At 31.2% G+C, this 27,683-nt stretch overlaps 2 protein-coding genes across 2 annotated transcripts; both read right to left on the bottom strand.

Moving 5' to 3' along the window:
• Positions 1–563: 563 nt before the first annotated feature.
• LOC117128234 lies at positions 564–11,671 on the bottom strand. Its single transcript, XM_033280239.1, has 2 exons — positions 10,121–11,671; positions 564–9,718 (listed from the first exon to the last, which is right to left on the bottom strand). Exon 2 carries the CDS (start codon positions 8,469–8,471, stop codon positions 7,344–7,346), a length of 1,128 nt encoding a protein of 375 aa, XP_033136130.1. The 5' UTR covers positions 8,472–9,718; positions 10,121–11,671; the 3' UTR covers positions 564–7,343.
• Positions 11,672–12,976: 1,305 nt separating this feature from the next.
• On the bottom strand, positions 12,977–18,557 carry LOC103840062 (protein NRT1/ PTR FAMILY 4.4). The gene is made up of 5 exons (XM_009116547.3): positions 18,413–18,557; positions 18,072–18,289; positions 17,032–17,463; positions 16,634–16,752; positions 12,977–16,556 (listed from the first exon to the last, which is right to left on the bottom strand). Exons 1-5 carry the CDS (start codon positions 18,555–18,557, stop codon positions 15,668–15,670), a joined length of 1,803 nt encoding a protein of 600 aa, XP_009114795.1. The 3' UTR covers positions 12,977–15,667.
• Between the last annotated feature and the right edge of the window lie 9,126 nt (positions 18,558–27,683).

The following is a 27,683-nucleotide window of genomic DNA, read 5'->3' as shown; positions in this document are numbered from 1 at the left end:
CTAGCTCAAGATCCGCGCAATTGCACGAAATAAATGTTATATATAAAAATAATTTTTATTTATTATTATTTATTTGTATTCGCATTATGTAGTTAATTAAATTAAACACATAAATAAATAAAAAATTATTTTATATTGTATATAACTAAATTTCATTGACATGGACATAGATATATAATATATTTTAATATAGATATTTATTATTGAGAATTCATACTCATGTAATAAACATAAAATTTCTAATATGTGCAATTTTTAATGCAAATTTCAAAATTAAAATATTAAAGTTTCAATACTTTTTCAATGCAAACTTTGAAATTATCATATTTAAGTACTTTTATATGTTCTATAGTTTAATTTTAAACTATATTAATATATAATATGAATGTCTAGTAAATGAGACTTCATATTCATACGATTTATGATCATTTATATCTTGTTATTACAAAAAAAAAAGTTAAACCATTGATCACAAAATTTTAGTGTGAGACATTTAACGTTTTTAGTAATTTATAGTCATTTTAAAAATTCAAAATAAAACATAGAAAAAACTAATTTTGTTTATTATATGGTTAATGTGATTGTTTAATATATTTTAATAATATAAAATCAAACAAAAAAGAGCTAAGATACAAAAATTATTATCAAATATTTATTATTCATAATCATTAATTATCATTTATACGTTAACCATATTAGACAATTTCGTAGCTTTATTTAAGGAAAGTGCGGAAATATTCTTTTGTACACTATTTATTAATTTAATAGTTAGTTTACTAAAAAGTATAATATAAGTTAAGATGGACTAACCTATTTCTCTAAGAATTCTGAATTTCGTTCTCATGGTGACACGTGGCTACAAAACAATATTGTAATGTTTCTCAATTAATATATAAGGGATTTTAAAAGTTTGGATATGTTGAATTTGGATGGTAAAATTTCAAAGATATTGTGTATCTATATCTATACGAAGAACACAACCTCTAGAAATACAAGATGATGTTTTTATTGATGGAATCTGGAAGAATATTATTTTAGGAACACAATTTATAAATTGGATTACACCATATAAAGTTATAAATGATGCAAATTCCTTTAAAAATCAAATATAAAAAATATATTTTAAATTTAATGAAACACCAAAGAAGCAAAGTCTAAATATGATAAAAGCTTGTTTGATACAAGAAAACTTTCGAAAATTTATAATTCATAGTAAAACCTTCTATTTAGAAAATTTAAAATTAGAAATTTTACTTCAGAAGACCATAGAAAATTTAAATACAAAAGACATTTAAAAAAAACTAAAATAAACTATTTGAGCAATAAATTTGTTCAGATATATCAACTAGTTTTGTGGAATCGAAAACAACGTATTGTTGGTTTAGCTTTTGATGAAAACTTTCTTGCAAATGCTATTCCCACAAAAGCTTTTCCAATTTTAATGAATTCAGAATTAGAAAAACATTGTAGAAAATAAATTTCTGATCATCTAGATAAATGATTAATTTCAAAATAAAGATTTCTTTGGTTTTGTGCTGCTTTTAATGTAAATAAAAATTTAAAAATTGAAAGAGGAACCCAAGTTTAGTAATTAATTACAGATCTTTAAACACAGCTTTTAAATGGATTAGATATCCAATACTAAATAAACATATTTACTTCAAAGACTGTACTCTACCCACAGATTTTCAAAGTTTGGTCTCAAATTAGGATTTTGGAAAATTCACATATCTGAAAATGATTGTTATAAAAGTGCAGTTAAAGTCCCTGTTGGACAGTATCAATATAATCTAATGTCTTTTGGTTTTAAAAAGGGAAAAGTTCATATATCCTAACTAAATTTTGTTAAGCTTTTTAATACCCAAAATTTTTTGTTACCCAGTTTAATACCCCAAATAATTATTTTGTTCATTTTAAAACACAAACTTTTAAAACTGTGCCCCTTTTAATAACCTAACTTTTAATTTTTAATTAAAAATAATAATAAGTTTCAAACGAAATTTAAAATCTTTCAAAAATCTTTAAAACATTCTCAGAAAATTCTATTTCTTTCTGTTTAAGAAATAAAGTGACTAAATTTTTTATAATCTTAAATTTTGTAATAAGTTTTTAGGTTTTAAATATTGAATTTAGTTTGTTTTCTGAATAGAAAAAAAAATTGTTTCTTCAAAAATTAAGCTTTAAATTTTTTTGAAATTTTCTCCTTGATTTATTTACCTTATTTCCTAAATCTTAAAAAAAAATTAGAACTTAATCATCAAAAAACATTAGAGCTTAAAAAACAATTCTTAGATTTTGGAGTGTTTTTTAATTTTGTTTAAAACTTATTATATTTTTACTTAAAATAAACAAAGTTTGGGTATTAAAAGGGGAACAATTATAAAATTTGATCTATTAAAATGAACTAAATAATTAGTAGGGGGTACTAAAATGGGTACCAAAAAATTTGGTTATTAAAAAGCATAATGAAATTTAGTTGGAATATTTTTATGGAATTTTCTTTTTAAAAACTCACATTCTCAGTTTAAAAAAAAACATGAATAATATTATCTGATTTTTTTTGTCAACCATATATTATCTGAATAGTCAAATTTTTCATTTTCTACACTGATGATATACTAATATTTTCAAATTCTCTTGATGAACATTTCAAAAATGTCAGACATTTTCTTATGTTACGAGAAAAATGGTCTTGTTGTTTCCAAAACAAAAATGTCTCTATTTGATATGACATGGATTTCACCCACTTTTACCCATGGTTTATATATGTTGTTAAAGTTTTTTATATGCATTTTGGAGTCTTTTTAGAGTACTTACATGTTCATGTACCTATTGGAGTAAAGTGGTGATTTTGGGGCAATTGGAGCTTTTATGAAAGCATTGCTGAAAACATGAAGGCGGAGTCGATTATTGAAGAAAACATCGATCGACGGATCATTATCAACGTCGACTGACGGTGAGCCATCCGCGAAGTTTAATGATGATTTAAGAAAATTACGAGTTTTATCCAGAAGTTCCAAAATTTGCACCATGGGTCCATGACCGCCTGTTAGACTATTTATTAGGGTTTTTTTATGTTTTATCTAGACACAAACTTTTAGAGAGAGATACTTTTGAAGGCACACATCTCTACACTTAGAAGTTAGAAGAAGAGAGCTTAAGATTGAAAAGATAGATCTGAACTTCATAACATAGAAGATCTTAAATTTCTTTGTCTATTACTCTACTTTGTTTGCTTTTCTTCTTTACTTTATTAAGTATTATTCAGACCATCATAATGTTCTTTATGAATATGCCTGAGTAGTCTTACTGTTAGATTTAGGGTTCTTCAATTGTTGATTTATATATTGCTGAAATGAATATTTGTTAGGAAACTTAAATAGTTCTTCATCTAGTTGTTCTTACTGCAAAGTCTATGCTTCATCACCCTGAACTTAGATCTTAGGATTAATTGGCGCACGCAGAAGTTTGGTCTGTTACCTGAATCTAAACTAGTGTTATCTAATTAACTGGATACACACGAAGGTTGGTCTAGGAGATTAGAGAACCTATCAAACCCACTCGTAATGCTTGCTAGAATAAACATCAATTGACATAACGACTGTTGTATCGATCGACGTTTTGAAAGGTGTATCGATCGATATTCGTATGGAACCATCGATCGACACTTTCTCCTGATTAACAAACGAAAGTTGAAATCTGAGATCTAGACATTAGATAATCTAAAGAAACGTAAGTTGATAGATTATAACTTAAGTTCGAGTTCAAAAACAAATAACATTTATAAATTCCTAATAATTCACAGAAAGCATACTTGTCACACGTGAGAAGTCATATGAATCTAGATATTCATATTTAATTGCTTACAACCTAAAATCAATCAACTGAACAATTACCTGGTTCACTCAACCTTAGCTTCATTTACTGCTTTATTCATAACCATCTAGCTTTAATTCAAAAACTCCAAATCTATTATATAATCCTAGAGTCTCTGTGGATTCGATCTCTAAGTACTACAATTGAGCATTTTATTTGAGAGAGTAAAAGTCACTCTTTAAGATAATTTGAGTGATATCAATATTCCAAACTAAGAACAAATTCCAAACATATTACAAGGTGTGATGACACCTATTGAAAGATATTTAAAATTTTCAAAATAAAAGTTTCATAAAAAATTATTGATAAAACTAATTTATAAATATTATTTTAAAATTTCATTTATGTTTAAAATTTCTGACCTGATATAAATGCATGCAATAGCTAAAGTTTTACACATTTAAACTTTTACACAGTCGTCTAAATAAAAATTAAATTCTTTGGACAAAAGAGCATAGTGAAATAGTTTAAAAGATTAAAAAACAGGTCTTACAATATCTTGTCTGCATATCGTATATCAATATAGAAACAAATGTTTCAAATGTAAGATATGGAAGTATTCTTGAAGAAAAGTATATAGATTGCCGTAAAATGTTGTACTGTTTACATCGTCACATTAGAGCGATACCCAAAAGAACTATTCTAATAACCAAAAAAAAAATATAGTTTTGTGCATTCAAAAATCTGAAAACGATTCTAAATAAAATTTTCTTTTACGAAATTATTGCAAGAGTGCTAAATATATTTTTAAAAAGATGTAAAAATCTTGCATCAAAACAGATTTTTGAGCGATGACAAGCAATTTTGAATATTTTTTATTTTGAAACAGAATTTTTTTTTTTGTCATCGACTTTTACAAACTCATTCTGACTCTGTAAACCAAACCGGGTGATCCGTATCCATGTGAACGACGAAAGACGGCTGCTTCCTAACACTGCGTGCTAGTCTTTACGCCTTTATATTTTACGTCTGTGGTACATAGATAATCTCTGATCGGGTGAAACTCTCTTTCAGGATCTTGACATCGTCCAAATAAGTTGCAAAAGCTGGACATTCTTCTAGTTCCGAAACCATCTTCACCAATTGAGAACAATCCGTTGCAAACGTAACCTGAAATTGACGTAAATTCCTCATGCATACCATTGCCCAGAGTAGCGTTTCCATCTCCGCATGAAGGGGAGAGAGAGTAGCCCAAACATTCTTTGCCCCCAATAATCCATCAAATCCTTCTAAAGTCCTGTACCAACCTTGTCCTGAAAAAGTATCACTCTCTTTCCATGAGCCATCCACAAAACACCATCTTCCTGGAATTGACGGCAAGGTCGTATCTAGTATTTGTGGTATTGTCCTCTGCTCTTTCAAAATCTGTGCCTCAGCCCACAGTGTTGATTATGTTTCTGCCAACTTAAGCGTATCAAAAGGATCAATATCCAAATTACTGAAAACTTTATTATTCCTAGCTTTCCAGATATACCATAGTATCCATGCAAACTGATGCTCTTCCATCTGTGGAATAACTCTCCAGAACAGATGATCCATATTTGTGAAGAGAGCACTTGTCGGAAAGATAGTTAGATTTGATGGTATCTTCGATAGAGCCCAAACCTGAATTGCTGGAGGGCATTCAAAAAACACATGATTTATGGATTCCTCGTGGGCTCCACATCTTCCACAACAAATATCCCATTGTATTCCTCTTGCCTGTAAATTCTTCTTCACTGCTATACATCATGTTACTAATTGCCATAGAAAATGTTTTAACTTTGGTGGGCAACGTATTTTCCAGCAGTGAGCCTTCATAACTTCTACCGTGGGACCAATTAATAATGGTGGCCTTTCTCTATCTGGATAAATCTGTTCTACATGATATCCTGATTTGACCGTATATTTTCTGTTATTTGTGAAGTGCCATCCATCTCTATCTATCCTCTGAGTCCTGCTCAGTGGTATGCTTTCTATAAGTTTTGCATCTATTGGATCTACCAAAGCCCGAATTGCCTGTGAATTCCAAGTGTGTGAGGTAGAGTCTATGAGAGACTCTACTTTAAGATCCGGGTATAAATTATGTTGATTTTTATTTGCGGGTCTCGGGCGAGTGGTTGGGAGCCATGGGTCAATCCATACAGAAATAGAAGAACCTGATCCCACCCGTTTAATTAGTCTTTTGCTTACCAAAGATCTAGCAGAAACAATACTCCGCCAGCCATATGACGGAGAGTATGAATGGATCGGTTCCAAAGGTGAAGCATTTCTGAAATACTGCCCTTTGAAAACACGAGAAAATAAAGTGTTTGGCTTCTCTACCAGACGCCAAAACTGTTTACCAAGCATCGCTGTATTGAAATCAGTGATGTCTTTAAATCCCAAACCGCCCTCGTCCTTGTCTACACATACCTTGTCCCATGATTTCCAATGCATACCCCTTGTACTTCCTCCTGGACTCCACCAGAATTATGAGACCGCGCTCGTCAATTTTTTCACAGTTGCCTTAGGTAATCGATAGTAAGACATTGTATGATTTGGTAAAGTTGTGATCACTGATTTAATGATCACTTCCTTTCTGCCTTTTGTGAAAAAATTGAAAGTCCACCCATTAACTCTATTTTTTAATCGATCTTGGACAAAGCTAAAAACTTGGATCTTTGAACCCCCCAAATTTTCTGGTAAACCAAGGTAGAATCCCATTCCTCCAAGATTCTGAATGCCCAAAATATCCCTTAATTCATGTCTGACGGGTTCGTCGATCTTATGTCCAAATTGAATTGAGGACTTATCAAAATTTATTAGCTGCCCTGAAACTACTTCATATTCCTTTAAAATCCTGAGAATAGTTTGACACTCTTCCTTTTGAGCTTTGCAGAAGAATAGACTATCATCTGCAAAAAGCAAATGAGATATCGGTGGGCAAGCTCTTGCCACTTTCATTCATGTTAGTTGTTTCCCTCTCTCTGCCTTTTTTATATTTGTAATCAACGCCTCAGTGCAGAGAATAAATAAATATGGTGATAAAGGTTCTCCTTGTAAGCCTCTATTTGGAACAATGAGGCCACATGGTTGACCATTTACAAGAATCCGATACTGAACCGAGGAAATACATTTCATCATCAATTTGATCCAATGAAGATCAAATCACATTTTCTGCAGTAAGGCCCTAATAAAGTCCCATTCCACCCTATCGTATGCTTTGCTCATGTCCGTTTTAATTGCCATATACTTTCCTTGACATGCTTTATTGGTCCGTAGTCCGTGAAATATTTCTTGAGCGATGAGAATATTATCCGAGATTAACCGTCCTGCCACGAATGCCGATTGAGTTTCGGATATAAGTAAGGGAAGATAAATTTTCAACCGCTGGCACAAAACCTTCGAGATAATTTTATATCCCACATTACATAGATTGATTGGTCGCAGCTCCGTCATCCTTGTGGGTCTCTCCGTCTTTGGGATCATACAAATATTAGTAATATTTAATCTTGCATCCATTTCTCCCGAAACCAAAAAATTGTTGACCATTTCAACCAAATCATTCTTAATAATATGCCAGGAGTGTTGGAAAAAAGGGCGGTCATGTCGTCCGGTCCTGATGCCTTTTCAGGATGCATCATAAACAAAGCCTCTCTGACCTCCTCCTCTGTCACTAGCCTCAATAATCGTTGATTCATCTGAAGAGTAATTCCAGGTGTAACCTCTGCCATAAAACTATCAAATTCCGATGGGGAGGTTGTACTAAAAAGATTTTTGAAATAATCTATTGCCACCTTTTCCACACCATTATCCTCGGTAATCCAATTCCCATCAACATCATGTAAACCCACAATCCTATTACGAACCCGTCTTTGCTTAGTTAAAGCGTGATAAAATTTTGTGTTAAGATCCCGAGATGAGTACCACACATTCTTACTTTTTTGATGCCAGTAGTTTTCTTCATCCTTATATGCCTCTTGTAATTTCCTAGACACCTCCAAAATATCCTTTTGTGACCTGGTATTATCTGTTTGTACTTCTTCCAGTGCTTGTTGTAACTCATTTATTTTTTCTTTCCCATAAGGTGGATTATTTTTCCGCCATTTAGCAATTTCATGACGACAATTGCTAATTTTTTCCACAATACCCCATGTTCTCCCTTCCACTCCTCCTTCGTTGGAGTCTGCCCAACCCATTGTAATCGAATCCAGTAGGCCCTCTTGTCCAATCCATCTTTTATCGAACCGAAATCGTCCTTTCCTCCTGAGAACTTTGTCGTCTAGATAAGCCACCACCGGTCGATGATCAGAGGCCACCATTCCCAGATACTTTGTAAAAGAGCAAAGAAATAACGTATGCCACTTTTCATTTGCTAAAGCGCGATCTAAACGACAGCGAACCATCACTGCCCCTTTCCCTTTTCCTCTTCTTCCTTGCCATGACAATTTATTTCTCCGAGCCGGAAATTCCAATAAACTACTATTTCGTATCATATTATTAAAAGGAATAAATGAATCTGCACTCCATATAGATCCTCCGTCTTTTTCATTATTTCCACGAATCTCATTTAGATCACCAATAATGAACCAAGGTTCGGATCTCGTCAGACCATATCTAGTTAAGCGCTCCATACTTGTTCCCTCATTTCTTGAACTGGGTCCCCATATACAAAAGTAAGATACACCTTCTTGCCTAGAGCCTCTGCTTCCACATCAATCATTCGGTTACTAGAATATAATACCTTCACCTAATACTCATTATTGTAAAAAAGCGCTAATCCCCCACTTCTTCCCACTGGATCCACTGTGACCAAATTATCATGACCAAAGTGCGCCTGAAACTTTTGGACAAAATCTGATTCCTGTTTTGTTTCTGAGAAAAATAGAAAGTTCGGTTTATGTTTATGTCTTATCTTGCTTAAATAACTTATAGTCCACTTACTGCCCATTCCTCGGCAATTCCAACTTAATATCCTCATATAAAAAATTTGTTCTTCATTCGCTCCGAAGAGCCAAATCGGCGGGTGTAATGGTACCCTATTATCACACTCCACCTAATATCCTTCTTTTGTGCCCTGAACTATTGCATTATATTCCAAGAAAACTTTAAAAATTCATTTTTCCAAAATTTACCATTATCGTTCTTTACAGAGAACACATAACGTACAAGAAACTGACACAAAGGAAAAAACTTAGCCCTTGCTACTATCAACAAAATTAGGAAAAGACGAATCTTTACACTAATCTGAACATTAAAACCACATGACCTCCAATCCAAACAACCTCGTATCCCAAAACGTGATCTTTGAAATAAGTCAAACTCTATAGGACACCACAGCTCAATCAATATAATAACAAACAAACCAGTTGCACCACTCAAATCATTTGATATTTTTTCTATAATTGAAAACCGTGAACTCTCTGTCTTCCTCCATCCATATAACTCATCCCAAAAACCTCTGCTCTTTGAAGTTTGATGACTTTGAATCAAGGATCTCCGACTTGAATTCTTTGTTAATATGTCGATCACCCTACGACCTATGAAGCTCCCCGCTACCCCGCTCAATGCCATGAAGATTCTAATCCCAATAATCAGTGTTTGCACTAGATCAGCCTCTTTCCCAAGTAACCAGCAAAATTCTAGTTGCAGCAGAAGAGAAAGCCTGTTGTTAAAGAAGCTGAATGTGTTTAAAGAGACAGCATTCAGACTTCGTTCTCCCCTAGCTTGATCTCGTTCCAGTGATTCAAAGTCATAGGTTCCCCATTTGTATCCCTCACCGCTTCTCTCCTTACTCTCAATAATCCTTAAAACAAAGTTTGCACCTTGATCCGAACTCACCAGCTTCACCCCGTTTGGTACGATCAAACTCTCCAGCTACCTGTAAAACATCAGGACTCCAAATTATATTTATCACCAAACCAAATATGTTCCATACCTCTCCATCAAAGCAAGACCAGTGAACCCTGTACGCAACAGATTGGAAAGCCCCTCTTTTCAACCATACTAACTCTGTGTCATTAAAACTAGAAACTTTAGAGACAACAGTCACAACGAAATATAAACCTCGTACCAGCCTCATCCCCATGATTCACTATCAGATATGAACCAAGACCCAGAATACTCGCCATCCCCAATTCATTACCACAGAGAAATTCAATCCATAGAATTTCGTTCCAGATTACACAAATCACTAATCCCACAAAACCATATCCAAAATAGATCCTCCCGATCTCATTGATAAGTAAGGAAAACCATGCAATTGAGGGATCCAAGATGATACCTTGATAGCCTTGCGATTTGATCTTGATGATGATCAAAGTCTGATCCTTTCTGATATTTTGTTCCCTTAATCCCTTTGAAAACCTCTTTCCCATCCCCATCGCAATACCTCTGAGATTTGAAATAGATCTCCATTCCATATATCCATGATCCTTGTCTGCCCCAATCAAGCCTCCGTCACCAAATACCTGGTTCCCACCGTCGCGAAACCATTGAAGCCCTAAATCGCCATAAGCATCGCCGTTTCCGTCTTTGTCGGGAGCATTTTTTTTACGTGATTCTGATATTGAAACAGAATTTATAAAATTATATTCAAACTTTGTCCTAGATTTGTTGACACAGAAATTCCTCCAAACATGTACAATGCCTCCGAAATAGTCTTAGTCATCACAAAACTTAGTTTTTTCTTTTACGCTAGCTTAATCATTTTAATAAAAATTCTCTATATATTAAAAGAAAAGCATTGTCATTTAATGCTTTCACACTATATTGAACACATGTCAACTTCACATTGATTTCAATTTAAGTATGTTGACTTTTCAGTCTCACAATCATTTAACAATTAATGCGTTCACATACTAATTTTTTAATTCTACCGCAAACAATTTAATGTGTTCACACTAATTTTTTTTTAATAAACTCACTTTTCAGTTCTTGCATTTTTAACATTTGTATTAGTGAACTGAAGTTCTCTCCGTACAACTAATGAATAATATCATTTTGAAAGAAATAAATTAAAAATGATTAAGATTCATAAATGATTGAATGTGAATGTTTTTAGAATTGAAAATTTTGTATCTTGCTGAACTTAGCTATGGTTGAGGCTTCTGTACACGAATGCAATAAATAATTGTGATTGGTTATGAATTAATTAGACTGAGGTAAAAAATACCACACACAAAGTTGGATAATTAAGCCAAATATTTTTTTTTTACGGAGTTTTCAAATCAGACAAAAAATTAAAAACATAATCAGATTGGAAGAAAAAAAATCAGAAATCAGAAAAGTTTTAAAAGAAAATAAAATTCGTAAAATCGACTAAAAAACAGAATTCAAGTGTTGGGTGAAGAGATCACATTATAAGAACATACAGGTTATTGGTTTTAGACTACGTCCATTTTAGAACATGCCCACAAATATTGACACGATTCTCAACCATTTTTATTGGTATTTTTAAAGTATAATCAATAATTATGTATGTTCAATAAACCGAGAATAATTATTTTACATTATATTAGTAAAAGAAAATATGTATGGGTAAAACATCTGAATCCAAAGAACCGAACTGAACTAGATTTGAAAACAATACTAAACATAAACTAAAACTGATTAGTTACTCTGATGAATTTAAAAGTTTAGAGCATCTCCAAAAGAAACTCTATAACTCCAAATATAGAGTTTTTTGCTCTCCAAAAAGGAACTTCAAAACTTCAAATTTGAAGTTTTAAAGAGTGAAACTCCAAATATAGAGTTTCACTTTTCAAAACTTCAAATTTGAAGTTTCATCTTTTTATTTGCATTTTGGTCCTTACAATTATACATCATATTTATAATTCTTAAATATTTTTTTTGTTTATTGTTTTTTTTGTTTATTGTTTTAATCCTTAAAACTTTTATATCTCATAAATATTTCAAATTTGTTATATAAACTTGGTTTTACTCATGAAATTAAATAAAAAAAATTAAAACAAGATTTATAATATTTTAAAACTAGAATTAAACAACAAGAATATTACAAAAAAAACATAATAAAAACTTATTAAAAAGACACATGAAGACATAATTATTACTCAAATTTAAATATTATAACAACACTAATAGTCTGGTAAATTTGCTATGGAACCTCCAAAATCTCCAAAATATTGTTCAACAAATTTTGTGTAACCGAAAATGATTGTTGTTGTTGCTCTTGACGCATTTTTCGTATGATTCTTTCTTGTTCAGATCAAATGTATTCATGAATATTAACATCATCGATAGAAGCTAAGTTTTTTTAGCAATATTTTATTTTTCTCTTTTATTTCTTTAAAAGGTAATTTTTTTGCTTCATTTTGTAGTCGTAATTCAATCATCTCATGACTTTTTTCCCTGCTTGTTGTACTTTCTTTAAAAGATCAAGGATTTTTTCGTTTGATGATATCAAACTATTAGCAGACATATTATGAGGATATCTGGTTTCAACAATTTTTGGCTCGTAATCTACAAATAAAAAATAAAGAGAATCATTTCTTACTTCGAAATGCACTAGTTGATCATATATGGGAGCATTATGGAAATAATTTTATGGAAATAATTTTATGCAATAATGTAATATTTGCATGCAGTTTAATATTTAATTATGTACTTTTATTTATAATTTTATATTTTAGTGTAAGATTTTTTTTAATTAATATTTCTGTAATATTTATATATATGTATTAGTTATTTATAGAAGTTTTATGAATTTACATTAACTATGACAAAGATAAGGATCATAGTGTAAAATATAAATAATTTTGAAGTTAGGTTTGAAGTTTTACTTTTGGAAAAGAACATATTTAAACTTCAAATATAAAGTTTTGGAAACTTCAAAATAGAGTTTCTTTTTGGAGATGCTCTTAATACCAGATTATCAGACTCAAATTTGATTCAAACTAAAATATTTTCGATACTAAAAATATCTAAATCACAATTATATATTTAAATAAGTTAATTATCTTAAATTTTATATCTATTAGATATTTAAAAATATGAAAATATCTAAAAATTATCAACATAGTCACAAGTAAATATCTAAAAATAACAGAAAATGTTTAAAATACTGAATATATTTATTTGTTCTCTATCCAAATATTTAAATTGAACTTATTTTATGTACATTTAAATGTTTAGTCTTATATTATTCAAATTTTTATGTTTTATATTATTTTATTTTAATATTAAGTATATTTGGATTTTTTTTTAAATACATAATTAAAATGGGTATCTGAACCTAGATCAGAACCGAACCTTCAATGATTCGAACCAAATCCAGACCAAAATTTGTAAATATCTGAATACGATTTAAATTTCTAACCCTTAAAATTCGAAATCCGAATAGATTAACTGAATCCGAACGGATATATGAATGTTCATCCCTTAATAAAACTATACAACAAATCCCTTAATACGACATACAATAAATCATCTAATAAACTATTTCACTCCGTACATAGCCATAGCCAGTTTACTACCTAGTCTATAGTATGACCATCTTACTCTGACAACTTGGTCTTAAATTACAACAGCTGGCAACTATAACCTCATCTTTCATATTTTTGTATGACAACTACACCCATCAAAATGTCCTCGAACTAAGCATTCCCATATGCCATTTGAATAACATTTCAGAATAACTGGTTAATGAATATGATGAAAAATCTCTCAAAATATTGTCATCGATATATTACATAATTGTTGGAGAACGAATGGTATTATATTCTGGACAGATGAATCTTTAAATCTTATTAGTTCCGGTTTATAGTGAATTAAAGCATTTTTGTTGTTTAATAAAATGAATGAGATTATTGGTCGGATGTACCTAATTAAATAATTTATGTTGGAATATAATATATTCTAATTAATTTTATTGAATGGTTTGCATATACGTACGATATATTTTGGTTTTCCTGTAACTGAGCACAGTATTCTATGAAAATGAACATCTTTATTTAGGGGTAGTCCTACATGTTATGTGGTTTTAAATTTTATTATGCAAAATTCACAATTTTACTATGTAAAACTAGCTGTGTCCATACAGCTTGTGCAGACTAATATGCAGGACCGGCCCTGAGATTTATGGGGTTTTAAGTGATTTTTTAAAAAATTCAGCTAAAAATGTTTTTTGGTAAATTTCGGGTCTAAAAAAAACTTTTTGGAGACATTTTTCTATGTAATATTTTCTAAAATATTTTGGGACTCAATGTATCGTTAGGTTTTGTCGTTATCGTTATGTACATTATCGTTAGGTCCTGCCAATATGTAGAGGTTGAGACCATTTTTAAACCAGGCTGCAAGAAAGGCTATCAAACTTAAGAAACACTTTAGATATGTTTGGTCAAATGAAGCATAATGTACATAAGGATTTTATATTATTTTTCTTTCGATAGTCAATGATAATGCTCAAATCACAAAAACCCGATTATTCTGTTCATGAGTTAGCGGTGAAAACACTATGATCATTCATATTGATGGAGCAATGGAGCAGTGTGTTGTGTGGACCTTCTCTGTCTGCCTGAAGGTCACAGCTAATGATGCTCACCTCACTATATCTTTTAGCTTATGATGTCATTATCTATGGGTATTGACCATATCTCTCTCCAACTTCAAAAATGTCTTATATACGTCTAAGGAATCATCATATGCCTCATCGAATCTGCGGTTCAATCCCGCCCAACCCAAAAAATTACCGGGTTTGGGCTTAGTTTTATAAGCCCAAAACTATTGGATCTTTCGGACTAAGTCTATTTAGGCTTTGTGTATTTCGGATCCAGGCCCATTTGGACTAGAACCGAACCAAAAATCTAATATTTTATACTTTAACTTAAATATTAACGTGCTGTCAAAAAAAAATATTAACGTTCTTCCAATCAAAATCATTATTAGTATTATTGACATAATATTTTAATCTTTTTATCAGAATTCTAATAAAGTAAATATTAAAAGTTGTTAATACACTTTATTGTTTGATCATTACAAGTGTTATATTTTAAATTTTTAAATGTTCCTTCTTTTTTTTATGTACAAAATGTTTTATTTTTAAATACACAGTATGAAACGTTTGACCATGTTTATCATAAATTTTGTTCTCTTATATATTTAATTTATATTTATATTTAATAATTTAAATATTATTAAATTTGGTTTCTTTATAATATGTTTTTAAAGCATACAAAAAAGTAAAACAATTTTGATAAAGAAAAAGAAAATTTAAACTCATTTTATATTAAAACAAAAAAATGAAAATGTTTTTTAATGAAAATTGACAAGTATTTAAACGATAGAAGTGACAATGGCAAATCCTATAAAAGCCGGCCGGTTTTGAATTCTAGGTCCAAAATATTTTTAGACCGGGCTTAGAAGGTTTGGACCGGTTCGGGCCGAATTGACACTCCTGTGCCTCAGAAGTCAAAACCTGATATTGCTCGGTTCTTGTTAAAGGCAGCAATCGGATACTGCATAAATGCTGTTTTAAGTTGTAGCTGTTTGTGTTCTCCATCTTTGCCCCAAATCTTATGAACTTCATCAGTCACATCACAAAACCAACTAGCTTAATACAGTCACATCACAAAAACCAACTAGCTGAATACATTATTAATTCATAAGACAAGTTGTTATAAACCTTTTAAACTAACTCATCATCATTACAAACCCCAAAATTAAAATTAAAAACAGTGCAAACTCTACCCCGCCACTTCCAAAACATATGATTACTACCAGATTAATAAGCAGAAAGGATCTAACTCTTCAAGAGATTCCTTCTATTAATTATAACCCTAAAGGAAACATTCAACAGGAAGATCTAACATAGTCAAATTCTTGGCTTCTCCATCTTGAAATCCTTATTTGCTCCATCTTCTAGATCCTCCAAGCTATTAACCTCGGCCCTATGATGTGTCGCGGATGGACCAAACGAATACCATCTTGACCAGAAGAGATAGTTAAAGAAGTTGACGAAACTCAATGAAGCTAAGAGCCAGTAAAAGAGATCTAATCTATCTTTGTTTAAGTCATTATCGCCTAGCCAACCTTCTCTTGTCCCGGATCCATGACTAGAAGTAACTTTATTCACGGCCGAGACAAGAACAGAGCTAAGGTAGAACCCGAAAGAGTAAGAACAGTAAGTCATTGCTGTGAGAAAAGACTGCATACTCTGTGAAGACTGTTTGTAAAAAAACTCCACCAAACCAACGGCTGTAAACATCTCTGATAAACCGAATATAAGAAACTGTGGTGCGATCCAGAAGATCGAGAGCGTTACGTTTTGTTCCAAGAACGATTCACGTCTCTTCTTTTCCACTAAAGCGGCTGCAACCATCGAGAAAGTCGCTAAGAACAGTCCAGTGCCAATTCTCTGAAGGGGAGAGATTCCGGAATCGTTTCCCGAGAGTTTTCTAGCGAGTGGAACGAAGAAAGTTTCGTAGAGAGGAACGACAAAGATGAGAATGATGTAAGGGATGGCTTGAAGTGAAGCTGGTGGGATTTGGAATGTTGTTGTGATGTGTGTGTCCATGGAGCTACCTTGCTGTACAGAGAAAGTTTGGAGCTGAGCTAAGATGGTGTTGAAGATGATGGTGCACGCGAAAATGGGTATAACTGATAAAAGAATCTTGACTTGATGGACTTGTTCGACTGTGCAGAGTCTCCATGGACTCTCCATTGCTTTGCCTTGCGTCTTGATGGAAGCCTTATCAAGAAACCTTCACGTTTGCAGTTAATAGTTGTTCAGTTAGTTAATTTTTGGTGGTAATTGTAAAGACAATAAAAGAAAAATTACCTGAACTTATTAGTATGGAGGAGAGGTTTGACACCAACGAGATCTGTTGAAGGTTGATGAAGCGTGTTAGGGTTTGAAGGGCAAATCTGTTTTCGCTTAGTGATCGCGGCTACAAAGACCTGATCAATCGAAAAAAAAAAACCAAAAGCTGAAGTCAAGATCAAACTCTTTCATGACTCAAAATGTATCAAATGCCAATGTTCTAGGTTTATATGTTCAGACAAAAAAACTACGTTCCAAAAGTTCACCAAACAAATAAACGTAGTTCTAGGAAAACTCTGTATCTGATGTTTCGGCGTTTGCAATTATCAAAATAATTTAGTTTAAAATTATAGAAATTGTGAGTTCCATTTGAAGAAAAAGTACATATAAAACACAAACGAAAACAATCGAACTACCTGAGCAATTGGTGTGAAGATGCTACCACGAGGCGGTTTATTCCTATAAAAGTTAGTCCCAGCAGCAAGGCTGATCATCCCTGCAGCCATAACAGCCGCCGAGACACCAAAACCGATGTCCATGCCGGAATGCGTTTGCACCCAAACTAAGAGTGTGAGTGCAATAAGTTGGCCCATTGAGAAAGCGAAGTAAGCCGCATTAAAGAAACTCGATAGCTTCCTTAAATCCTTTCTTTGAAACTGGTCCGCACCGTGAGAGATGATGTTTGGTTTGAGACAGCCGCTCCCTAAGGCCACCAAACAAAGTGCTGCGTAGAGTGTAGCTGCCTTGTAACCATTTGCCTCTAAGCAATGTGTTGTGGTGTTCTTCATGTTGCATTCTGGTGGTCTTAGCTGAGGAAGATGAGCTTGGACTGACAATAATATGAACCCCTGTTTCATTAATGTACATGTTTTTTTGTCAGCTAGAATTGACTTTTAAGTTTATCAAACAATACACAAATATGACTATCTTTTGTAGCTAAAATCTTAGAAAGTTAAATCCATATACTGTAACTGGATTGCTTTTTTTATGAATGGAATCATGTGGAATTAGTCATTCATAGGCATTCCAAAAATAATGTACCAGTTAAGTGGGAAAAACAATTTTTAACCTGACCAGTAATGTTACTGGAGTTTTCATTGTCGCATATGATAAGCCGTATATTTTGTTACTAGACTATTGTGTGACATTGTTTTTAGACGTCACTACTGTGTGATACTAAACAGTTATAACATATAATATAACGTAATAAGTTAAAATCATTTTATATAAACCATTTGCTTTCCCAAAGAACCGAAAGTTTCAACAAGGTAATTCACTTTAGCTAGAACTTTACGTTAAAGTTTTTGACTTTTGTCTAAATATACTTCTGATAGCACGTTTTTAATCACAAGTTACTAGTTAGAGAAGAAAGTGATGTAGAATATTCAGTAGCATCTCTTAAAGAAAATAATGAGAAAGAGAAAGGAAAAGAGAGCTAGATAAGGAGAGAACATACAGATATTTCTATGACGCCGAAGACGAGCATGGTGCGAAAGCTTCCAAGGTATGAATCAGAGAGGAAGCCACCAAGTAGCGAGAGGAGAAACACCGTTCCTATGAAGTTAGTCACCAGGTTTGCGGCTTTGGACAAAGGGAAATGCATCTCATTGAAAACGTATGTGATCAAGTTGTTCCCAACAGCCGCAATCGCCATCATCTCAAAGGCCTGTAGGCCTGCGCATATACACACAACCAATCAATTTAAGATAACATGGCTTCAAAAGCGCTTAACATGGACCGAGCCGACCATACGCAACATGCTGTGGTCGATACGAGGATATACATATAGAAGGATACCTAGAACAAATAGAGCAGCTCTTGTACCACCATGCTTGTCTTGCCTGCATGGTCGACCTCGAAAATCAACGCCAAGAGCGTCTGATGATTCCTCGTACATGTGTAGTCCTCTTTTAGCTTCTTCGGATAAATCATGAACATCCATGGCTCTTTCTATTTTTCTTGTATTATAGCAACAGAAGGAAGATAAAAGTTTGGCTTTGAAGTTGGCACAAAACTAAATAAAAGAGGTGGGGAGAAGGAGGTACTTATAATGTCTTGTTCATTCTTTTTTTTTTTTTTTGTAACACATACATGTCTTGTTCATTCATTACTCTCCTTTTTTTATTTATTATACTAGAATAGAAGTCGTGAGAGAGAGAGAGAGAAACTAGAATTTTTTTTTTTTTTTTGAAACTAGAAAATATTATCCAATCACAAACCTTCTCATTTATTTTTAAATTTTATAAGACTTTTAGTGTAAATTATTAAATATTTTAAAAAAATAAACCTGAAGCAGAAAATGTAGTATCCATATAATTATCAGAGTCATGAAAATTAATACACAGCTACTAAATTGAAATTATAAGATAGTCAACAAATAAAAGGTTGACAAAATGGAAAAATTATAAAATAACTTTAACTTATGTTTTATCTATTTAAACCAATAAAAATTAATACTACTACTATGATATATTATAATTAATAACATTTTTGTTATTCATAATTGTTTTGATTATTAAAACTAGGTATTGGTATGATCGGATAATATTACATGATCATTAAGTTTACTAAACATCTTAGTGTGTTAGGGTAGTGGAAAAAATGGACCCACTCTCCAATATGTTTAAAATGCATCATCATCATCATTACAAGAAAATTCATTTCAATGTCAATAATTTGTGGCTCTGGGGCATAAACTATTGTATACTACAATGTTGTCTTGACATTTAGGGCTGGTCGATATATAGTTGCGATTTGATCATGATGACAATCTTTGACGAATTTTGCCTTCCATAAGGATGATCAATTAACTTGACAGTAAATAAAAGCGATCAAGTTTACAAGATCATATCATAAATCATTTGTGAGAAGAAAATTACAAGATTTTCCAATTTATTAAGTAATTGTAGATTAAATGCCTATATATAAATATATTATATATATGCAGTAGACTGGAAGTGACGGATGTTCATAAAAATGTGTGGTAGTGGATGCAAGATCCATTAAATATTGGTGACCAATATTGAAACAAATTTGAAGGTATTCATTTTTTTTTATTGACCAAACCTTTCATTACATAAATCAAAGTTTCAAAAAAAAAAAAAACCTTTTATTACATAAACTTAAAAGTGCTTACAATTAGCCTGCCACCAACGGCCAGGAGGAAAAAGCTAAAAAATCCTGTTTCGCCAAGGAGTCAGCCTCCCTATTACAAAGTCTTAGAACATGAACAAAAGTTACAGATTTAAAAACTTACATAACATAAAAATGTCATGTACAACTCCCTGAAGTTCATTGTATCGACCATTGACGTTGAGTAAGTCAACGAGGGACTTCGAATCCGATCTCACAATCAGTCTTCCAAGTCCTAAGAGCAATGTTTCGAGAAAGCAGTTTTAACCGCAAGAGTTTTTTCCCATGAGAGCAGAAGAAACATCACGTCGGTTTGCAAAGTGATTTTTGGCAGCACCTACACCATCATCAAAACGCCAACAAAAACCAGCTTTCCTAGTTCCTACACGCCAAGCTGGCTCCATTGCAGGCATGGGTTCACCGCTGGTTCGACATTTAATTTCGGTAGACCGTAAACTGATTTTGTTGAGTAATTCCCTTCTTTTTTCTGGTAGCCAATATAATATCATGCATTCCTAAAGCAGCATGCACAAATAAACGAATGGAGTCCTCATACTGAGGTAAAAGATTCCTTATCACTAGGATATTCCAATCACTAGATTTAGGCAAGATAGAATCTGCAACTGTCAAGTTACAGGAGGGCCTATAGGAGTCATAGGAGTGGCTGTTGAGAGCTACAGATCTCTCCATATGTTTATCTGCTTGCCATTACCCACGATCCATCCCATCCCTTTTCTCAAAACCTCTCTTCCTGTTAGTACACTTTACCAGCCATGGGTGGGAGGCGTTTCTGGGCAGAGTTAGTTCCATAAACGATGAGGACTTGCCATATTTACTCATGAGGATTTGAGCAATAAGAGATGTTGGATGTTTGATAATGCGCCACGTCAGTTTAGCATGGAGAGCGTCATCGAATTGTTCTATCTCTTTGAATCCTAAACCTCCAACACTTTTTGGCAGCGTGAGTTTATTCCATGACACCCGAGATATTTTTTTTATATCCGGTTTCACGTCCCACCAGAATCGAGTAAAACCCGCCTGAATTTGTTTGCATAAGGATTTTGGTTATTTAAAACAGCTCATTGCATAAGATGGCATCGAAGCTAGCATTTTGAAGCTATGTTATCCAATTTCATTTGAGCGCCTACTATCAATGTTATTTTCCGGTATATCAATATGATAGAATTATAGGTATAGCGCCAGTTTAGTATTGTGGGGACATACAAAGTGACATACGCGAGACTATAATAATATTTGTTACTCATTAATCAAGGCTTGTGGAATCTTTTCATCCGTCTTGAAAGTTAAATCAGGATATAGTTGGAGGCATTACAAATCCCCATTTCGTCGACCATACCTTTCTGATTGGCAATAAGTAAATTATATCTTATGATTTCTTATCTATAAAAGAAGAATCACATGGGTATTTGAAAAAATAAACGACATGAAACAGAGATATTGTAGGAAAACGGATCGTGAGTATTTAAAGTTCTAAGCCGAAAGAGTAACTAATTAACAAGGGTAGGTACCTCTTACACGTCTCAATTATATAATTAGGGATATACAAGATACATATCATGGATCATATGTAATTATGATATGGCTTAATATAATTATGACTAAAATTCAATTAAAGAAATTCAAATATAAAATAATAAATATGTGGTAGTTACCATAATAAAAAAAAATATAAGCAAAATAACTTTTAAAAAATTATTATAAACTTACACCCTAAACTTTAATAAAAATTAATTGGTATTTTAAATATTTTAATTTTTTCTACTGAGAAACATTGTAAAATTGTAATAGGATATTGTGTCAATACCATATTTTTATAAATAATATAATATCATTTTTTCTTAAGTTAAATCCTTTTAACTAAACCAACAAAAACAAAACTTATTAAATTTTATTCTTAAAAATAAATAAAATAGTATAAAAATTATAATTTTGAAAAATGAAAATATTCAAATACAATCAAATTAGAAAATTAAAATAAATAAAAAATTATAAATGATTGCTTTATACATTTTAAAAATAAATGAGCTTAACACTAAATGAATAAAAATATATATATTTAAAAATATATTTTTTAAAGTTAATATGTCTGTACATGGCGCATAAAACCATCTAGTTGTATTGTATGATAAGTATGACTCCGATCGAACCTAATTTTTACAGGTATAAAAGAAATCTGTATGATATGACTGAAACTGGTAAAAATTATGATTTCATGGTTGATAAAGCCTGTGATAAAAATTGCAGTGCTCGCCTAGATAAAAAGTTCATGATATACTGGAATTGGAATTTAGTTTGCGTGAGATGACAGCTATATCAACCACATAATCTAAGTTTTATACGCGATTTAGTTTGTATCTATACAAGTTTTAACTTTTATGCAACACACCAAAATGATGGACCAACAATAGCAAGTAAGCAAGTTTCCACAACTCTCTAACTTCAGATGCCAAGGAACTTTAATAGACAATTTCTATAAGATTCGTCCAAAACCTGTCCAGTATAAACGGTTGACCAAATAGAAGTTGATCGCATAAACTGTTTCTATAGCTCAAGACCAAACATGAATGAGACTCTATACATCGGCCCCCACAAGACGTTACATATGAATTGTAAAAAGTGACTAGAAAGAGAAAGCTACTTTAACACAATACTTATAATAGTCAAATCAATTAAATTCAATCGAAGGAAGCATCACAAAAGGGTGATATGAGATGAAAACGAACGAAGAGACGTGTATCACGTATCCTTGATGTATATACAAATAATGGATACAACTGTACCCCAAATGTCACTAAGTCTACAATAGAATACACAATACACCACATGGCCTCTTCCCTCTATCACACTTAATCTTGAAGCAGATTATAAACATAGATAAATCTCGTTCACTTCCCTTACGCCTACTTTTGTTGATATGACCTACTAACAATTGTCAACATCCAAAATGCCCCTATGCATATGCAATCAAATTCGATTATGTATGATCGCGTTCCACCAGATATAATTCCTAATTTATATTTTTAAAAATTCGTTCGCATCCTTTCATCTATTTTTTTAAGTTTAATCTGTTTTTATATTGAATCTTCCTATTCAACTTTCTATCCATATCTCTCTTTCTTTATTTGGTAAATTAACCACCGACCTTTCCTATAAAATTTTACCAACGCGACTTTGTTGATCTCCTTTCTAGCTAGGTTAATCTTTGACGAACAAAAGTGAAATAGTTAAAGTGATTAGGTAACGACCGAAGAGTCTTTGCACCCGTTAATTAGGGTTAACTTTATCTAAACGACGAAAAGAAAAGAAAACATGCTGAAACGAGTTTGTCAAAAGGACTTCCATCGAAGCTACCTTTCTACAAAAAAACATTATATGAAAATATAAACCACTTTAGTTAGACCGATAAAGAAGTCAAAGATTTAGAATCGTTTGTTCAATCCCCTATATATTGTTTAATTTGAGTATTGTTTACTTTAGTTAGACGGACTTTCCATCTGAAGCATTATCATTTAATGTTTTCACACTATATTGGACACGTGACAGCATCACATCGTTTTCAATTTGAGTATGCTGACATGTCAGTTTCATACTCATTTAAAAATTAATGCATTCACATACTATTTTTTTTTATTTTTACCGCATACAATTTAATGTGTTCACAGTTTACACTAATTTTTTTTTAAACAACTCAGTTTTAGTTCTTGCATTTTTAACCTTTGTATTAGCGAACTGAATTTTTCTCCGTATAACTACTGGATAATATCATTTTGAAAGAAAAAAAATTAAAAAGTGGTTAAAATTACATCAACTAAAATGATGGAATGAGAATGTTTTTAGAAATTGAAAGTTTCGTATCTTGCCGAACTTAGCCATGGTTGAAGCTTCTGTACAAGAAGACAATAAATAATTGTGATTGGTTATGAATTAAAGAAATTAAGGTATAAAATACCACACAAAAAGTCAGATCATTAGTTAAGCTAAATATTGTTTTCTTTATGAAATTTTCATATAAGACAAAAAATTAGAAACATAATCAGATTGCAAGAAAAATCAGAAATCAGAAATCAGAAAAGTTTTAAAAGAAAACAAAAAAAATCGTGAAATCGATTAAAGAACATAATTCATGTGATGGGTGAAGATATCACATTATTTTCCACGCAACTCTAACACTTTTTACTCGATTGTATCCTTTTTTTATTATGTTTACTAAGAATATTTTATAAAAAAATACATGTTATTGGTTTTAGACTACATCATTTTTGCAACATGCCCAAAAATATTGACACGATTCTCAACCATTTTTATGGGTATTTTTAAAGTATAGTCCAATAATTATGTATGTTAAATAAACCGAGAAAATTTGTTTTACATTTATTTTATTTTGCTTTATATTAGTAGAAAAAGTAAGTCTGGGTAAAACATCTGGATCCAAAGAACCGAACTGAACTAGATCTGAAAGCAATACTAAACACAAACTAAAACTCATTAAGTACTCAGATGGATCTACAAGTTTAATATCCATATAACCATATCCGAATTTAATCCAAACTAAAATATTTTGGATATCAAAAAGATCTAAATCACAATTATATATTTAAATATGATTATTTTAAATTCATAATCTATTAGATATTCAAAAATATGAAAATATCTAAAATTATCAACATAGTCACAAGAAAATATCTAAAAATAACAGAAAAGGTTCAAAATACTGAAAATATTTATTTGTTCTCCGTCCAAATATTTAAATTGAACTAACATTTATGTAAATTTAAATATTTAGTCTTAAATTATTGAAATTTTTATGTTTTATATTATTTTATTTTAATATTAAAGTTATTTGGATTTATGTTTAAAAAATACATAATTAAAATAGGTAAACTCAAATCCGAACCGAACCCACAATGCTTCGAACAAAATCCAAACCAAAATTTGTAAATATCGAAATAAAATTTAAATTTCTAACCCTACAGATCCAAAATCTGAATCGAACCCGCATTAATTCGAACCAAATCCAAACTAAAATTTATAAATATCCGAATACAATTTAAATTTCTAATCCTAAAAATCCGAAATTCAAAAAGATTAACTGAATCCGAACAGATATATGAATGTTCATCCCTAGAAAAAACTATATAACAAATATTTTAGTACAACATACAATAAATCTCCTATATATTATTTGAGAAGGATTGCAACATTTTTTTGGCGCCACGTGTCATCACTAGAATGATTCTTAGAATCCTTAGAGAAATAGGTTGGTCCATCTAAATATATAATAAGTTTTTTATTAAACCACGATAAATACATTATTAATGTGCTTCATTATTTCCTTAAATAAGATTACGGAATTGCCTAATGTGGCTAAAGTATATATGACAATTAATGATTTTTAATAATAAAGATTTGATAAAAATAAATGTGTATTATAATTATATTTGTTTAATTTTAAGCTATTAAAATAAATTAAACAATTATAGTAATCATATAATAAAAATTTTAAAAAATATTTATATATTATATTTTGAATTTTAAAAAATGAGTATAAATTATTAAAACTGTTAAAAGTTTCACATTCAAATTTTGTGATCTATGATTTAAAACTTTTGTTATGACATGATACAAATAATTAAAAAATAATATAAGTTGAAAGTCTCATTTAATAAGTATCAAAAATAAAAAATATATAAATATATGTATCATTTTAAATTAAACTATATACCATATAAAAATACATAAATATCTTAATTTTGAAATTTACTTTGAACATTTTTTGATAAAAAAATTGAAAAAATATTGACAACTTAATTTTTTTAAAATATTATAAACTACTTAAACCTTTAATCCCACAGTGAAAATTTTGTTATCACTAATTTAGATTTTTTGCTATAACAGATACAAATGATATAAAAAAATATGAGCAAAAACCATCATCTAATAAATATTAATATTAAAATATACCATATATATGTTACTATCATTTAAATTTAATTATATATCATATCAAATAGAAAAAAAAATATTTTTGATTTATAAAATTTATTTATATGTTCGCACCAATTTAATTATATAAGTAGTAGATAATGACATTTTAATTATTCAATATATATTTATTATTTCATAATATGTTATAAACATATAATATATAAAATAGTATATATATATATAATGTTCATCCCGTGCAAGGCGTGGGTCTTAACCTAATAATCTAATAAATAATTTTACATGCGCGGATTACTATCTAATAATAACTCTTAAGATAACGCAAAGATTTTGAATATACTCGTAAGCACCTCAATATGTGGTAATCTATATAATTTTTTTAAAAAAAATTAAAAGAACTTCCGGACCAAAATACAAACTAATAATTTTTTGGGTCAGAATATAAATTTTTTTGCATGTTACATGTATAAGAAATATACATTTAAAAATCCACGTTTAGATACTCTTTTTTTTTTTCTAACCGAGTATCCCGACTCCACCGAAGTTGTCCACACTAGAGACCGAAATGAGCATATACGCTGCTAGGGCGTTACCATGTGGCTCACCGTATAATGGTCTTCGGTTTCGGATGCTGCAGCCCATTTAGATAGTCTTATCATAGTGCATATCTTTATATGGAACGGTACGCATATCTGACAAACAAGAATATTTTTCTCCAACTGGTTAAAGTAGCCTCGTGGTTGGGATCAACCATTACACAAACGTAAAGTCGAAAAGTTTATAAAAGTGACAGGGTGCCATATATCAAAAGGGTCAATGCTGGCCATTACCATTACACTTCACACTAATCACAGTCCCCCGTCATTACGCATCTCTTGCACCGTCCCTTTTTGTTCAGTTGTTAATTTCCCTTTTCAAAATTTTCGTTGCTGTCCAGTGCCGACTTATCGGGTTTTCTAACTTAACACTCTTTTACTAGCCAAGTGTTCCACTTTAATTTTTTCCTTATATGAGTTGAAAACATTTCAAATATATACGTGTATTATGATTAGACTAAGTTCTCGTTCGTATTAAATTTTCGTATTCACGTCAGAGATTTCAGATAAGAATGGAAAAAAAGTATGCTTTTAGTGGGTATTATCAAATCCTTGCTCTAGTTTCAATCTTCTTGCATTATCCATCTCATATATGTAGTTATTGTGGTTAATATATGTAAAGTTTCTCATTCAATAGAAAAAAATAATAACTAGCTAGGTCCTCCACCAGTATTGTTATAAAAAGGTATTTCCTTATATAAAAAGTTTCTTCCTTCGCCCTTTGATACGATCGAGTTGTTAGGACTGTGCACGATATAATGGAGCTTTTACTCAATCAAGTGGGGAAAATGAAATGTCTAGTGCAAAGTTGTTTCTAGAAAGGAACACTTATAATTAGTCAACCCCAAAATACTCTGTGAAGACAAGCTAATGAAATGTTTATTTTTTACGAAATTTTGGGTGGATATTACAAAATTTATCTGGTTACAATTGTTTTACTTGCCGATTGGAAAACTCATTCGCTTTACCGTAGATGTATAAGTTATATATTTGAAAACGGATTACCATACCTAACTTAACCAACGATTGTTAACAAAAAAAAAAAAAAAAAAAACTTAACGAACGACCATTTACATCTAGAGCACGCGAATATATACACTCATTTTGCGTCTTTGGGTGGGACTGTTAGTTTTTTTGTTAGTTATAAAATAAATTTGTATTTTAGATATGTATTTATTCTTAGTTGAGCAAAAATATTACCAATCAAATAGAATAACAAGAATTATGACACGAACTATAACACAAAGTACACAAAGATTATATTTACAAAGATATGCATATTCACTAAAGTTTCTTCAAGCGAACTTGCAAAATATCTCCTTAAGCAGAACACCCAACAAAATCAATACACCTTTAACTTGTTGTAGTATCATCAC

This window comes from Brassica rapa, chromosome A09 (genome assembly GCF_000309985.2).
Source record: "Brassica rapa cultivar Chiifu-401-42 chromosome A09, CAAS_Brap_v3.01, whole genome shotgun sequence".
Lineage (NCBI taxonomy): Eukaryota > Viridiplantae > Streptophyta > Magnoliopsida > Brassicales > Brassicaceae > Brassica > Brassica rapa.
This window is presented reverse-complemented; position numbering and strand designations above follow the sequence as displayed.